Raw genomic sequence first — 17,278 nt, 5'->3', positions numbered from 1 at the left:
TCCATAAAAGCAGAACAATATGACACCAGCATCGTCGTCAGACGCTCAGCACAATGTCGCCTTGATCGGTCTCGGCACCATTGGTATATCGTTCGCTGCCCTCCATATTAAACACACAAGTGCAATTGTCTCTGTATACGATACGCGGCCTGATCTTGAAGAGTACATCAATTCAGTCTTACCTGGCTACATTGATTCCGAAGACACTGCTCTTAGTCTCACACAACTTCGTCTCACACGCCGCTTGAAGATTTGTTCGTCCTTGGAGGAAGCGTGCCAGAACGCTACAATCGTGCAAGAGCAAGGGCCAGAGAACCTATCTTTCAAACGATCTATCTGGCCCCAAGTGGAAAAATTGGTTTCCGATAATACTCACTTATGGAGTTCGACCTCGGGAATCGCAGCCTCACTCCAGGTCCAGGATATGAATGATCAGACTCGACTTTTGGTTGTCCATCCATTTAACCCTCCTCATGTCATGCCACTTATTGAGATTGTACCTTCCCCAATCACGAAATCAACAGAGGTGGACTTCGCTAGACAGTATTTCACTGAGATGGCATCCGGGCATCAGCCAATCGTCCTGAAACAGGAGATTGCAGGCTTCGTTGGGAATAGACTTGCATTCGCTCTCCTTCGCGAAGCATGCTACTTAGTTGATCGCGATATTATCAGTGCCCACGATCTAGATCTCCTCGTCGAAGCCAGTATCGGCCCTAGATGGGCTGTGCAAGGTCCTTTCAAGTCATACAATATGGGTGGGGGCGCAGGCGGTATAGCGAGCTTTTTGAAGAATCTATCAGGTACGATACAGGGGGTTTGGGATAGCAGCGTGCCAATGAGCTTTGCGGACCCGTTAGGAGAAAGGAGTGATGACGACGACTGGGAGGGAAAGATTATTGCGCAAGTGGCTGAGGCATATGGTATACCAAAACCTTCTCAGTATACGGCTCGGGATGTGGCGCTAAATGGAGTGTTCGAGGTGCAAAGGAAGATGAGAGACGATCCAGTATAACGTATTTCACATGCAGTTAGACAAACAAGCTTCAAGTAACGCGGTTATTGTATGTAACAAAATACTATGTTGGGCACGAAGCTCCCTTAAATTACGTACGAAAATAGGATGTCGATGGTGAAACGCCTCTAGTAACTCTAGACAGCTAAGGTTTCCTACCATTTCCCATGAATTGTCTATAGGTTTATAACCTTTCCATTTTATCAAAAACTCTTCTTTGCGTCCTACTAACCTTCTGTCTAGGATCGCTTCGACTTCGTATTCAATGATCTCATTCTCTAGTTAGAGTTTTGTATTGGTCGCAATCAGGGTGTTTCATCCTGCTAGTTCTAACAATGAGACATGAAAAACCAGGTGTAGTCTAGAGTTTTTAGGTAGCTTTAGTCTGTAATTAACTAAGCTGACTTTGTTTAATATTTTAAATGGTCCTAATTTCTTAAAGTCCAACTAGTACCTAGTCATTTCATTTTGATGTGTTTCTAGAGTAGGTATACTTTATCCCCCTCCTTAAAGGCAGGTTCTATACTATGCTTCTTGTTTGCATATACGGCAGATCGTTCATTTAAGAATTAGAAATCTGTTGAGAGTTGTTTGTGGAATGATTTCAGTTGTTCTGTAGTGATCATGGCTTGTTCTACTTGTGATTCATCTTGTCTTAGTTGCCTATATGCCTCTAGCTAGTAGCCGTAATTAGCTGAGGCTTTCGTTACTTTGGTCATCGCGCTGTTATATGTGAACTGCGCAATGGGTAAAATCTAAACATAATTGTCCTGTTTAGTAGAAGTTGGCGAAACCTAAGAAGGCTTGTACTTCTTTAACTATGGTTGGTGTTAGCCATTCTAACACTGCTGTGACCTTTGCTTAGTCCATTTTTATGCCATGCGTTCTAATGATGTAACCTAAGAATTCAACTTAATTCTTATAGAATTCGCTTTTCTCTAGCTTAAATAAGAAGTAGGTTGTATTCCTTCAACCTTTATAACGTTAATGGGCTTAATTACACACTATATCACAGAGAATGGAGGGCTTGAACAGTCAGTACTATCATTACAAGAGCTGAAAGGGAAACATACTAGTGATAATCAAGCTGGTTTGATTTATACAGTGCTTGAAGAATATGGCATATTGTCAAAGATTGGGTATTTTATAATAGACAATGCAACAAACTATGATACTATGATAGCAAGCCTTTCAAAATGTGAACTATAATTCAATAGTACTATATATACTAATATTCAGTGTTGCCCGATGTAAGGACAGTTCGAACCGAGGCTGACCTTCAAGTCTGCTGAAGTATCCGAAGTATAATGTGAAGACTTTGATACTCGAAGCAGTAGGACAAGGTATAGTAGTTCAGGCTCCAAAGCATATACTTTATACCACAGGGGTCAAGTGGTGAGACTAACAGGTTGGCCAAGTGGTTCGACTCGAAGTAAGGGAATGCAAAGTAAGTTGAAGCAGGAGGAATTGCAAGAAGGCCAAGTAGTATATAATTTGCTAGCTAAAGATCAATAAGAGACATGAGCAATAAGTGCTTATATAACAGTAAAAATCCCTAGTGCCAAATAAGCGAAGGCACTAATTAACCGAACCCTAGCTAAGCGAGCCCTAGTGCAGCAAGCCAATAACAAGAGAGCCTAAGCCAGTAGTCAACATTTGGGCTGATCTAGGTCAGCAAGTGAAGCGAAGTGAGCGAAGTGAGCGAAGCAGGTGAAGTGAATGACATAGTGAAATAAGTACTAGAGACTAAAGCGAATCGAAGGGTCGTGACACAAATATCGAAGGAGTGTCATGACAAGAGCCCCTCGCAAGGACCGAAGTAAGTGAGGTCTGTAAGGACACAGGGCACCGTATCACGAGAAGTGGCATATGGGAGTGCGAGTCGGATAGAAGTCGGTGCAATCCTATAGGTCTACTACGAAGAATACAAAAAAGATGAAGGTGTAACCCTGTATGGCTGTTCCCTTAAAATACCCGAAACCGCTCCGACTCAGCTAGCTCCCTGTTTGCCTAAGGCTTCCTTACGTTATGTGCCTAAGGCTGTCAGTCGCGACTGACCCGTAACGGCCCCGAGTCTCGATGGCGCCACGTGACGGCCGTAACTACCCCGAGTAAGGAGGCATCCTTACACTACCCCCCGCCTTGAGAAGGTGCTTTGTCCTCAAAGCACGCAAGCCGAGTAGCTGCCGCGACGAGCCCTTGTTTGGGTTGGTGGGTGAGGTGCGGGCGCCAAGACTAGAATGCCCTTTGTTTGTCCAGAAGGCTGATGGTAGGCGGCCGTATAGGCACTAGAAGTGGTCTGAATCCGTTTGCGCAAAGTCGCGTCCTTGTTGTGTACGCGGCGATTAGTGTTGCGAGGGTCCGTATTGGTATCGAATAGGGTCCGCGCGGTATGTGTCGACGTAGAATTTCGATGTAAGGGGGAAATTTCGCGCTAACCCGATTCGGACGGCTTTGTTATAAGCCAGAATATGAATTCGAGCTTCGCCCACAACTTGTTGTTTTCTTCACAACAACGACGCTGACCCCCTCCCGAGACTGGTAAGTGGCCCTTCCGATGGTACAGCTGGATGCTAACAGGTTGTTTTTAGATACAAAAACACAACGAACGATTTGGTAGGTGACGGAACCGCGTTGGCGCGGTGGTGATAACTTGGGTTGGGCTGACGGGAAATCGCAGATTTCCAATTTGAAGATGCCAGTTCCCCCTCCTCCCGGCGCCCTCACTGTGGCTTTCCGCCAGCAGTGTATGCACTGCGTGCGTGCCAAAGGGCGCAAGAAGGACGGAGATCCCGCCGTCTCGTGTGTGTGGAGCTTGGAAAGCTCTAAGTGTGAGCGCTGCGTGGCCCAACACGCAACGTGTGTTCCGGTGGGTTCTCGTTTGGTTTTCGGTTTTGTGGTTTGTCTGTCTGCCCGTCGCTGACCTCTGGAGATAGATCTCCTGGTTTGCTGGCCCGGAGTACCAGAAGCTCCTGGCTGCCGAGGCAGAAACCCCTCCCGTCCCCGCCGCCATCAAGGCCGCTGCGGCGGAGATTGGGCGTGTGGTCACATTGGCCACCGCCAATATGCCGAAGTTCCGCTCCCCGGCCAAGCTTTCGGCCTATATGGAGAGTTGCGCCCTCCGCGCCGCCGTCGAGGACGGTCTGGAGGTAAGTTTTCCGTTTCCCTTGTGTGTTTTTGGTTCTCGCGCTGACGACCGTAGCGGGTCCGCCAGGCCGTGGCCGTCGTGGGCCAGAAATCGGCCCTGATCCTGGTGAACCAGGAGAAGGAGATCACTGCCCTTGATGGGGTGGCTTCTGCGGTGGATGCGGTGGGGGAGTTGGTGGAGAGGATCCCCGACGTCCTCGCCGCGGCGGCGAAGGTGGGCGGTGGTGGGGGGAAGAAGAGGAAGAGGGGGGCAGAGGAGGTGGCGGAGGTGGAGGAGGAGGGGGTGACTGTCGACCTTGGATGATAGGCCCTGTGTCGGAGGGAACTCGGGCGTGGTCTTTCGCGTGGGGTCACTTCGACCCTTCGTCTCTCATGGTGGTAGCCGCTTGTTGCGACGCCGGTGAGACGTTTGGGAAGGGTGGCTTCCGCAAGGGCTACGGCTCTGAGGGTGCCCTGGCTTAGAGGGTGTTTAGTTTAGTGTCGTAGGTAGCAACGACGCTGTTTTCCTCTGCTTTGCCGTGCCTCTCGTGATCGTAGCTTGGTTTGCCTGTCTTTCATTCCGTGATCCAGCCGGGTAGGTCCTGCGGTGGTCCTGGCAGGTTTGGGTACTCCGCGTGGAACTCCCGGATTTTGTAGGGGGAGTTCTTAAAGTTTGAGGCGGGGTACCATTCCGGGTCCGGATCGTATCCGACCCAGGATACCTGGTATTGAAGTTGTTTTCACCGGATCCTTACGGCGAGGATCTTTTCGACCTCCCACTCCTCTAGGCCGTCTACGACTTCGCTGCTTGGCTCAGGCGCTGCTTGACCGGGCAGCGGGTTATTCGGAGCCTTGATGAGTACGTCTGGAGAGAAGACATCGTGTATTTGGGAACCCTTCGGTAGGTCTAGTCGGAAGGCGTGTCCGATTTGTTCCAGTACCGTATAGGGTCCGACCCATTGTTGCCCCAGCTTACGGCTAGGGCGGTGATTTTTCAGATTCTTGGTCGATAGGTAAACCTTGTCTCCTACGTCCCAGTCAATGGCTCGTCGGCGTCGATTCGCGTATTTAGACATATCCTCTTGTGCTTTGGCCATGTTCTCCTTTGCGTAAATCCATGCGGAGTGCATGCGGTTTGCTACTGCTTTGGCTTCCTTCTGGTTCATGACTTCCCTAGGGGTCGTGGCTTTCGGGGTTTCCCAGTCCCAACTGGTGCGCGGATCAGTTCCGTACTTGAGTCGGTAGGGGGTCATTCCGATCGAGGCATGGGGAAGGGTCATTTGCACCCGATCCATGATGGGAATGAGCTCGCTCCAGTTATCCTGGTAATGTGATACGAAGGGCCTCAGTCTCTGATCGATATACCGATTCATGATTTCCGTCTGCCCGTCGGTCTGCTTGTGATAGGCTGTTGACAGCTTAATCTTGACCCCTATGATTCGGCAGAACTCTCGCCAGAAAGCTGATATGAATTGGGGTCCGCGATCACTAATGATCGACTCTGGGGTGTGTCCGAATCGATATATCCATTCGATGAATAGCTGCGCCATTTGGCGGGCATCGGTGGTCTTATGACACGGTATGGACACTGAACCCTTACCGAGTCGGTCCATGAACACAAGGATGCTGTCGAATCCGTGTTTATCCTTTGGGAATTCCTTAAAGTCCATCGTTAGGTGTTGCATGGGGTATTCGGGTACCGGTAGGGGGTGTAAGAAGCCTTGCTGCTTCGTCACGCTAGTGTGAGAAAGTCGGCACGTCACGCAGTTGCGCACATATCGGAGGCAATCCGCTTCCATTCCGACCCAATGATACTTCGGGGCGAGTAACTGATAAGTTTTCCTGCCACTAGGGTGGGCTACTGATACTTGATCGTGTGCTTCCCGTATGAGTTTCGTACATAACTCGGTGTGCCGGTTTATGCACAGTCGACCTTTGTATAGCAAGAGTTGGTCCTTCATTGTAAACCCGTTAGGTAGGGGGTCTTTCGCGCGAGTGTCGGTGAACGACCTCCTATTATCCGCGCAGAGCGCTTCTATCAGGTCAAAGGGGACCTGGGTGTTCGGGGCGTCCATCGCATTGATCGAGGCCACGTACGTTTGTGCTAATTCGGCACTGATTCGGGAGTGTAGTCGGACTGGGCCTAACAGCACCCTCGCAAGGCTGTCGAGTTTGACCTTCTGTTGCGTAATCAGGTCTTGCTCTGTTCAGCTCAGTATATCTGCCTTCTGATTGTTCTTGCCAGCAGTATACGCAATAGAGAAATTGAAGTCGGAGAGTAGCTCCATCCACCGAACCTGCTTCGCCGTGAGAACCTTCGTCGACATGAAGTATTCCAGTGATCGGTGATCTGTATAGACGTCGATTCGGTGGCGTACCGATGCTAATTCTGGCCTCCATTTTGCGAACGCTTTGACGATGGCGAACAGTTCCTTGTCGTGGATCTCCCAATTGATCTCATGCCCAGATAGGACGTGACTGTACAAGCTTACAGGATACCATCGCTTGTCGGGGTGTTCCTGAGAAAGGACACCGGCTACGACTCCATCAGAAGAGTCTGTTTCCAGCTTCGTAGGCAATTTGGGGTTGAAGTGGTGGAGCGCCTGCACGGCTAAAAGCTGTCGGCGCATTTCTTCAAAAGCGTTCTCACATTCGTCAGTCCACAGGAACGGTTCTGAGGGGCTGGTGATAGTGGTGAGAGGCTTGGCTATTTTCCCGAAATTTCTGATAAATTGGCGGTAGAAGCCGCAGAATCCAAGGTAAGACTTCACGCCTGTGACAGTTGTTGGCCGGATCCAATTCCGGAGGGGTTCGATCTTCTCGGGATCCGCTTCGACACCGGTAGTAGTCAGGATATAGCCTAAATACTTTGTCCGGGTTACGTTGAACTCGCATTTCTTAATGTCGGCTTGTAGTCCTGCTTCTCGAAGCCGTTGGAGGACCTTATGTACGTGGTCCATGTGTTCCGCGGGGTCCTCGGAGTAGATTAGGATGTCGTCTAGGTAGGCAGTACAGAAGTCGTCCAAGTATTGCATAAGAACGTCGTTCATATACCTCTGATAGGTTGCGGGGCCGTTCGTTAGGCCAAACGGCAGCACTTTGCATTTGTAGGATCCATACCGAGTCCGGAAGGTCGTGTACTCCTCGGAGTCGGGGTCCATTCGTATACGATGGAAGGCTTGCCTAATGTCTAGCTTCGTGAAGATTTTTGCTTTCGACACCCATCCTAGTAGTTCGTCGATACGCGGGATAGGGTAGGGGTCGTTACGGATAAGTCCGTTCAACTTCCGGTAGTCGATACAAAATCTCAGTTTGCCATCTGCCTTCTTCACGAACAGTATAGGGGAGGCAAACGGGCTATTGCTATTGACTATAAAGCCCTTCTCGAGGTTCTCTAATAGGTATTGCTTAGTCGCCTTAAGCTCTTCGGTGCTTTGTCGGTATAGTGGCGAAAAGGCATTTGGTAAAGGGGCTTCTAGTTGTATCTTGTGATCGTATATGCGATGCGGGGGAAGCTGATCAGATTCCGACTTCGAGAAGACATCGGAATAGTTGCGGTGCATATGCGGAAGCTTGTCCCGAATGAGGCGGAGCGTTTCCTCGTCCTCGGCCGCTTCCCTCTCTCGGATGATCTGGTCGATCTCGTAGATGCTTGTCGTAAAGAACTCGGAGTCGCTTTGCATCATCTCATAGTGGAAAGCGTTTGCGCCAATCTCGCAAATTTGGACCGGCGTGAAGCTGCGTACCAGGGTCTGGCGTCGGGAAAGAGAGAAGACTCCGCTCCTCCCATGATTCTTTCTCTCATATGCGGATGGTCCGTTTCTTGGAGGTTTCGCCTCCACTTGCCCTAAGGGTCTGTCTTTATAGGTTTCCACGGGCGAGGCTCGTGTCCTTGGGGTTTTGGGGTGCGGGTGGGTCGTTCCCTCGTCTCGCACCGAGCTCGGTGGGGTGATCATAATAGCGTCACGATGGGCCGTTATCACTTTCATTGGTATTGAGCGTCCGCCCTCACGTCGTCTGTCGTCATGGTCGATGGCATCGTCCCGCCGGTTCGCATCCGATTGATGGGCGGGGTGACGTATAGATAGTTCACGCGAGTGGTAGGGCAAGGTGATCTCTTTGCTCCAGCTAGGAGTAGGCGGGTACTCCTTTGGCCATACTAGCCGGCTCTTTGCAGAGTCGAGTAGGATTCGGAAGCGGCTAAAAAGCTTCTTCCCAATTATCACATCTTGCGCTCCGAGATCTAGGAGCACAAAGGGGCAGTTATATATTCAGCGTCCTTGGACTGTCAAGTGTAACCGAATATACTCCGATACGTAGCTTTGGATATTTCGCTGAAATCCACGTATGGGTACAGAGTAGGGCAGTTTCCGTATAGGGCTCTGAAGCGCTTTCGACAACCGTTGCGCGAAAGGCTTATTAATGACGAGGTAGCCATTTGCTCCTGTGTCTGCGAGTGACTTCGTTTGCACCCCGAGTCCGTTCATACTCAGGGTTGTATCAACGAGAAATTGGGAGCCTCCCAAGAGCTCTCGTAAATCCAGTCCTTGCAGATCACATTTGCGTAGACCTAGGAAGGAGCCTTTCCCTAGGCCTCGTCGTTTTCCTCCAGGGACGCATCCGACTGGTGGGCGACTGCTTCCTCCCACTGCTCTTCGTCCTCAGGGGCTTCGCGGTCAATCTCCTTGACGGTGGGGTTGAGCGGGCATTTGTCTTGGAAATGGCCCGGCTTGCCGCACTTGAAACAGTTCCCGGACGTAGCCGGCACGGCGGTCTGCACGCGGCCTGTAATGTCCGGCTTGGGGGCCGTGGGCGTAAAGGGAGTCCTCTGGGAGGAAACCAGAGGGCTTCTTGTCTGCCTCGGTGGCTGGGCCTTTCCGGGGTCCACGGGCGTGAACCTGGATGAGCTCAGGCGGGCGGGTCCTCGGGAGCTCGACTCGCCGCTCTTGGACGGGAAGCTCAACTCGTTGTTCTGGCGCCGCTCCTGATCGAAGGCGGTGAGTTCTCGGACCATGGTGTGGTAGTCTCCCTTCCATTGACTTTTGATAACCGCTACGCGGCTACAGAATTGAGGGGTCAACTTGTTCCACATGTACCGAAACCATTCTGACTCGGTGACCTGTCCTGTAATAGCTGCACTTTGGAAGCGAGCTTTGAACTCTGAGAAAGTCTCGTTTGTATGTCCTTTCTCTCCCATTTGGAGGTCGTCGAAGAGGTTCCGGGCCTGTTCCGTTTCGTTGCCAGTGAGGTAATATGAACCCAACAGGTCCATCATCTCGTCGGCACTCCGAAACCCGTGTGTCGCGGATAGGTATTGGGGTTCGAGGTATTTCTTTGCCAGGCCAGTCGTAGTCCCCCATATCAACGCTCTTCTCGAGACGTCGGTAGGGTAGTGATCCTCATTGACTACGAGGCGGTCCCGAATGGACGCGCTCCATTGCATAAAGGTATGTTCTATCCCATCGCTGAGCGGCGTAATCTTCTCAGAGATGGTGGATTTCTTGTAGCGATTCGGAGGGTCTTCGGAATACATCCTCAGAATCGATGGAGAACGAGTGTTTCGAAGAGGCGGCAACTGAACTGTCTCGGGGGTGTTTCGCATAGGGGAAGTTTGTCGCTCCTCAACTTTGACGGTGTCCACCGGTGGCGTGGACGGGATCCTAGTCTGGGTTGCCGCTAGGTTGGCTATCATTTCCTTGATCTCCTGCATCTGGATCTCGAGGTTTGCCATTCGATCCGGTATGTCTTCGGTGGGTGCAGCAGTCCCAGCTGCAGCAGTGGTTTGTCTCGTTGACATTCATGACGGTTGACCATCATTGTCTTGGGGAATGTTTGAGGTCATTTTCCTCATGTTGGTTCGGGGGTGTATCGGTGTCGATACGAAAGAGTTTGACTTCCGGTAGCTCGTAGCTATCAACACTCTTGTTCACAATTACCTCTGTGCTTGAGGGGGTTCTTAAGGATCTCGTATCCTATTCGGCGCCAACGCGTCGGCGACTTTACCAGCTTGCTCTGCAGGATCAAACCCTGATCCACTGGTCGTCCGTGAGTTCTCTGGGGTCACGGCTATTTGAAGTCGTCAGGTCTCAGCTCCGTTGCAGTTTCCGAGTCGCGGTCGGTGGTGTAACGGTAGTTCTCCTGAGTCGTTCCAGTGTGGGATATTCTTTGAGTACGGCCGTCCCCGGCAGGCGTGATCTTTTTTGTATAATGTAAGGACACAGGGCACCGTATCACGAGAAGTGGCATATGGGAGTGCGAGTCGGATATGAGTCGGTGCAATCCTATAGGTCTACTACGAAGGATACAAAAAAGATGAAGGTGTAACCCTGTATGGCTGTTCCCTTAAAATACCCGAAACCGCTCCGACTCAGCTAGCTCCCTGTTTGCCTAAGGCTTCCTTACGTTATGTGCCTAAGGCTGTCAGTCGCGACTGACCCGTAACGGCCCCGAGTCTCGATGGCGCCACGTGACGGCCGTAACTACCCCGAGTAAGGAGGCATCCTTACAAGGTCTATGTAATCTTGAGTCTGAGATGAGCAAAATATCGAAGTAGGGGTTATTGAAGTTCGAAGTTGAGTTGCTAGAACTTGTATTTTCTATGAATTTCCGAGGGTGTTCGAAGTTGACTTAGTTCTTCTTTAAGTTTCCATGAGATTCTGAAATTTTCCGATGCGTTCCGAAGGGTTCTGAGTTCTTTTTTTTTTTTTTTTTTTTTTTTAAGAAGGCCGTTTCGAAGACGCCGAAGGAGCTGAGGTTGGAAAACTTTGGGAAGATTACCAAATATGGTGAAGCCCAAGATCCGAAGTGTGACTGATGTAAAGCGAGGCCAAAGACGAGTGATTGCATCACTTGGTCTGGCCATACATCATTGAAGTGTGCTTGGTGTATCAAACAAGCTCATTCCTATTCTTTCACTATTTCGAAGGAGGCGAAGGAGGCGAAGGAGGCAAAGGGGAATGAAGTGAAGGCAAAGGAGACAAAGAAACTAAAGAGGGTAGCAGGGTCCTTATATCGAGTCGAAGAGAGTGAGGATGAAGAAATCGAAGGTGAAGTTGAAGGAGTTGGCGCTGAAGATGAAGTCGAAGAGGTCGAAGATGAAGAGGTCAAAGAGGTCAAAGAGGAGATTGAAGATGAAGGGGACAAGGTTGGGGATGAAGATATTGGGCCAGCTGGAGCTGCTCCAGTTGAGGTGATGTTAGTGGCCCGAAGACTGAAGCGAGCGATTTCTGAAGACACACCCTCTGAAGCTTCCACAACTAAGAGGACTAAGGGTGGATTCATCTTCCAGCTGGAACAAGCAAAGGCTAGAAGTGCTGATAATTCGAATCTCATCGAAGCACTCCAAAGAGTGGAGGTGCTTGAGAGCAGGCTGGTAGAGAAACTCAAGGAGGTCAAGGCTGTAGTTGAGGAACTCAAGGAGGTCAAAACTGATATTCCAATTGAGTTCAAGAAGCTCCAAGGGCTTCTGAATAGGTTGCATAAAGCTGCATGAACAGATGTCATAGGAGTGAGTCAAAGGTCGAAGTGTGAAGGTCGAGGGAGTTTGGAGTTATGCTTTATAAAATATAAAACCCAAAAACACTAGAAAATCAAAAAATTAAAGGGGAACCCTCTTGGGGGTTCTCTGAACCAAACAACAATTTTTAATGCAATTGAATGTTGTGACTTGTAGCTCTGTAAAAGGTCTTGTGCATGTTCAAAGTTCGAAGCAGGTTCCCAGGTGTTTTCTAGTTCTGAAAACCCAAGCCATTTAACAAGGTATCTAGTTCAATTTCCAGTTCCTTTATGTCTTCGGATAGCTTCGACTTCCCATTGATGTTCTCCTTCTACCTCTACAGGTGAAGGTTCTTGAACCGAAGGTCGAATCGAATTAGGATGAACTTTCTCAAGGAGTGAGACATGGAACACATTGTGTATGTTCATAGTCGAAGGCAGCTATAGCTTGTATGCATTCTTTGGGATTACTTGTAGGATCTTCAAGGGCCCAAGTTTCTTGTGGTCTAGTTTATTCGAAGGTCGAGTTGTCTTAATATGCTTTCGAAGCAAGTATACATAGTCTCCAGTTTCGAAGACAGGAGAAGCCAGCACCCTCCTATTAAAGGCAGATGCCTGAGAGTCTTGAGCTCTAAGCAACTCAGTTTTGAGGTACTTGTGTAGACTTTGAAGAAAGAGGTGATGTTCCGAAGCAGCAGGACTTCTCTCTGAAGTCAAGCTCGAAGTGATCCAAAGGGGGTTGTAGCCCGAATTAACGAAGAAGAGTGTTTCTCTAGTAGTAGCTGAAGTCGAATCATTGTAGGCAAATTCTGCAAAGCACAGAAGGTCTGCCCAGTTATTCTGAGGGTAATTAACATACATCCGAAGGTATTGTTCAAGGATCGAATTGAGTATCTCAGTCTGACCATCAGTCTGGGGATGGAATGCAGTAGAGAGTTTCTGTATTATCTGGAGCAGCTTTGCAAGTTCTCTGAAGAAAGCCGAAGTGAAAAGCGAGCCTCTATCTGAGACTATATCAAAAGGTAAGCCATAAAGCTTAAATATGAATTTGAAGAAGATTCGAGCGAATTGCATAGCATCCATAGATTCATTGCAAGGAACAAAGTGTGCCATTTTTAATAACCTGTCCACAAATACAATGATGGAGTCAAAGGTTTTCCCATAAAGCGAAGATGTCGAAGGGGGTAGTTTGACAATTAAGTCTACTGAAATCGAAGTCCATGGTCTTACTGGCACAGGTAGTGATTGAAGTTGTCCATAAGGTTTATGTCTTGCAGGCTTATTCAAGTTGCACTGTATGCAACTTCGAATATAGTCTTCGAGGTATTGCCGAAGCTTAGGCCAATAATAAACTCGAGTTATTGAAGCGAAGGCGAAGCCAAAATGTCCAGAGGCTGAATGATCATGATGTAGTCTTATGATCCGAAGTCAAAGAGGTTTGTCTTGTGGTATGTATAATAATCCATTGCATAATAGTAGGTTTGTTGAAGATAGCGAGTATGAGCGAAGCTGTGCAGGTTTACTGGAATCTAAGGCTCAAAGCGAAGCAATTGTGTTTCTAGCAAACACATCATGGGTTGAAGCAGACCAAATCTGGTCCTCGAGAATGGGTTCACCTCCTACTGATGTCGAAGCAACCATTTGCTGAGGCTTTAGTAGAGGTGGGGATAGGGTCGAAGGTTCTGAAGCCATATAGTCTGATCTTCGAGAGAGAGCATCGGCTCGAGCATTCGAAGCACCAGACACATGCTTAATAACAAAATCATAAGAACTGAGTAGTTCTGACCACCTAGCTTGCCTAGGGTTTAACTTTTTCGAAGTTGTAAATGTTGTCAAGTTGCTGTGGTCTGTGAAGATGGTAATTCGGTGGTTCGCACCTTCGAGGTAGGGTCTCCATTCTCGAAGCGAAGCAACAATTGCAAGCATCTCCTTATCAAAGATTTCATAATTTCTCTCAGCAGGCTGTAAACTTCTAGAGAAGAAGGCAACAGGTTGAAGTTTTCCTTTCCCATTCTTCTGCAATAGGATTCCAGCTATTGCTCTGTCTGAGGAATCTGTTTCCAAAAATGCAGGTTGGTCTGGGTCAAAGTGTCGAAGTACTTGTCCGAGTTTGAACGAAGCTTTTAAATTGTTGAATGAGTCCTCTTGAAGTGATTTCCACTTGAAGGGCTCATCCTTCCGAAGTAAGAGGTGAAGTCCCGAAGCAAGTCCTGAGAAGTCATGAATAAATCTTCTGTAGAAGTTGGCTAATCCTAGGAAGGATTAAATTTCCTTAACACTCGAAGGTTGAGGCCATGAAGCAATGGAGTCTGTTTTAGACTTGTCCATTGAGATGCCATCTGCTGATATGACAAAACCCAAGAAATCTGTTGAAGTGGTGTGGAATTCACACTTTTCAAGCTTAACATACAAGCTTGCCTTAGCTAGAGCATCTAGCACCTGGCATACATGCTTCTTATGCTGATCTTCGGAATCTGAAAAGACCAGAATGTCATCTAAGTAGACAACCACAGAGATGTCCAAGTAAGGTCGAAGCACATCATTGACTAGAGCCTGAAATGAAGCAGGTGCATTGACAAGACCGAAGGGCATGACTTGGTATTCGAAGTGCCCATACCGAGTTCTGAATGCAGTTTTCCATTCATCTCCAGAAGTAATTCGAAGGAGGTTATAAGCTCCTCGAAGATCGAGTTTTGTAAATATCTTAGCTGTCCGAAGCCGATCGAGAAGTTCCCCAATTAGAGGTAAAGCATATCTGTTCTTTACAGTAATAGCATTCAAGCCTCTGTAGTCTACACAAAGTCGAAGTGAACCATCTTTCTTCTTCACAAACAAGATGGGTGCCCCAGCTGGGCTAGTTGAAGGTCGAATGAAACCACTTAGAAGGTTCTCATTAATATATTCTCGAAGTACTCGAAGTTCAGGTTCTGAAAGACCATAGATTGGTCCAAATGGTGGCATGGTGTTTTCTGCTAAAGGTATTTCATGGTCATAGGGTTTATGAGCTGGCAGCTTCTTAGCCTTTTGCTCATCAAATAGGTCGAAGTACCGAAGGTAGACTTTGGGAATATCTATATTTATGTCTTTACTCGAAGTTGAAGGTGAACCAGTATTTGCTCCCTCAGCTGAGGCTAGAGCACTGTGTTCCGAAGGTGACAGCATAGTGTCTGAAGGTGACAGCATAGTGTCCAAAGTTGACAGCATAGTGTCCGAAGTTGACATCACTGTGTCCGAAGTCAAAGTTTGAGTACAATCTTTATACAAACTACCGTTTATGATGTTCTGAGATTCTCGAAGTGGCATGTCAATCTATAATCGGAGCCTGAAGCTTTAAAGCTATATCGATCATTTGATAAGTTGAGCTCCAGCGGACTGGCATATCAAGTGTTAACTGACGGACTTGAATACCTATAGCTTTACACTGACTCTTCAAGGCATCTTTCCACCCACGGCAGTTCCGAAACACATATATATGATGCCGTAGCTTTGCAAGAACAGTTATAATTTCGTATTCAGCAGCAGTTGATATTCCAGTTGGTATTCGTGCAGCCCCAACCTCAAGCTGGTATGCCTCTACCCTTTCGTCAGGCGTTGCCTTTAAGGAAGCTAAAGCAGCTTGAACAGCAATGTTGATAATATGCCCAATACAGCGTACGTCTCCTGCTTTTGCTGTAAAAGCCCATGGTTGTTTCAAGGAAGTAGGGGCTATCGATGCCAGTCTCTCATACTCTAATAGCATTGTTGTATTCGATGACGCATTATCTCTTGTAACTGTGAAGATAGCAGGCGTGATATTATAATCATCTGTTACACTCATCATCTGTTCAGCAAGGTATTCACCAGAGTGGATCGGCTCTTGAAGGTGTATAACGTCAAGTATCGTAGTTCTCATTTGCCAATTGTCATTTATCCAGTATACAGTAACTGCTGCGTATTCAGAGTAGTTCCGAGCAGACCAAGTATCAGTTGTTATGGATAGTCGTCCACCATTTATAACATGCTGCTGTAGCTCTACTTGAAGCCGTGCTTTATGATAGCAGAATAGACGATATAGATCCCGTTCGATTGTAGTTCTACCTACTGTTAAAACAGTAGGGTTTAGATGATGAACTAATTGCCGGAATGAGTGGCTTTTCACAAGGCGTAGCGGTAGGTTATTTGATACCACAAAAGAGAGTATAAGCTCTCTATATTTCGACGACCTTGGTGCGTTATTAGGTGCTTGGCGGGGCTGGAAAAAAGCAGAAGTAGAAGTAGAAGCAGAAGCAGAAGCAGAAGTAGACGGCATTGACGAGCTTCTAATTGAGGAGGATAGCTTCTCGTATTCTGTATACACAGATGGGTGCATCTTTTTAAGATGCTTCCAAAGATTACTCGTTGTCTGGCTCTTTAGTGGCTGGCTCGGCATATAGTTACAATCGGTTTGAAGGCATTGGTATTGGACTCTAGCAGGTATTGTATCTAATAAAGTACGGTAGAATAGCCCTTTTAAAAAGAGGATTGACGTAGACTCAGGTAATTGAAGTCTTAGAGGCATATGCGGCATCAGCATCGGAATAAGGGGCAGCAGCTCTAAAGCATCAGACTGATACTCAGTCGGCACCAGCGATAGCGAAGAGTCACTCATTGTAGGAAGCAATACAGAACGCTCAAGTGGAAGAAAGCTCCAATTATCTATTCTATTCTACGATCTATATTACCCCTCTTTGCCAAGGGCTTGGCAGTACTCAGAGTACTCGGAGTAGTACTCGGGGACTCACCGAGTACTCAAAAATATTACCCGAGTACAGTAGTACTCGGGTACTCGGCGAGTACTACTCACGGCAAGTACTACTCGGGCAACACTGCTAATATTTATTATATAGTACTCTTTGTTTAAGACATCAAATACAATGCTAAGGACTACCGACTACGATTAATGGCCATATCATCAACTTATCAGCACAAGCATTCTTATTTCTGTTATGATTATAGCTTACAGCTTGTTACGGTTGGTACGGGTGCAGCCTTAGCCACCAAGGCCACAACCGCTAAGCGGACAACTGTATATTACAAGGAATAGCCTACCTTCCTTCCTTCTTCTTCTTCTTCTCTCTTTAGATTCAATCTAGCATATTATTCTCCGGACTGGCTTCTTGACTCCGTGACCATCATAACATAAGATTGAATCTCACCCTTCTTTTGCTCTCTGAGCCTGAACCTTGATACTGAAATTCGAATTCCCTTCTTTGGAAACCCTACAACCATATCCTAAAGTCGATTCCAGAACACACCAGAACACCACAGAACACCACAGAACACCACAGAACACCACAGAACACCACAGAACACCACAGAATACCACAGACTCCATAGATCAGGCCTTTCACAATGCTCCCTCGACAAAGAATATAGCTGTGAGGGAAGTGCGCTCCTCTCGAGTGGCTCCTACAGTCGACAAACTGCGCAATAGGGCCTTTGGCGATACGAGTCTGATCTACTGAATACGAAAACTGAAAGAATAGCAAAGCTGCTATGGCACACATGGCCAAAGAAAAAGCCAAGATGGCTGACCAAAACCCAAAACCCAGAAGACTATGAGTCTATAAATGAGAAAACAACCTTAGCAGATGAGTCTGAGAAGAGAGATAAACTTCAGAAGCA

The 17,278-nt window shown here is 47.8% G+C and overlaps 2 protein-coding genes across 2 annotated transcripts; both read left to right on the top strand.

Moving 5' to 3' along the window:
- Nucleotides 1–19: 19 nt before the first annotated feature.
- VC83_03934 (uncharacterized protein) lies at nucleotides 20–1,015 on the top strand (the record flags this gene model as incomplete). The annotated part of the gene is made up of 1 exon (XM_024467572.1): nucleotides 20–1,015. One exon carries the CDS (start codon nucleotides 20–22, stop codon nucleotides 1,013–1,015), a length of 996 nt encoding a protein of 331 aa, XP_024324778.1.
- Nucleotides 1,016–10,923: 9,908 nt separating this feature from the next.
- On the top strand, nucleotides 10,924–11,633 carry VC83_03933 (uncharacterized protein; the record flags this gene model as incomplete). The annotated part of the gene is made up of 2 exons (XM_024467571.1): nucleotides 10,924–10,956; nucleotides 11,067–11,633. The coding sequence occupies 2 exons, from the start codon at nucleotides 10,924–10,926 to the stop codon at nucleotides 11,631–11,633; spliced, it is 600 nt and encodes a 199-aa protein (XP_024324777.1).
- Nucleotides 11,634–17,278: the final 5,645 nt, after the last annotated feature.

This window comes from Pseudogymnoascus destructans (genome assembly GCF_001641265.1).
Source record: "Pseudogymnoascus destructans isolate 20631-21 unplaced genomic scaffold scaffold_8, whole genome shotgun sequence".
In the NCBI taxonomy this organism is placed as follows: Eukaryota; Fungi; Ascomycota; class Leotiomycetes; order Thelebolales; family Thelebolaceae; genus Pseudogymnoascus; species Pseudogymnoascus destructans.
Note: the sequence above shows the minus strand (reverse complement) of the source record. Positions and strands in the feature narration are given on the sequence as shown.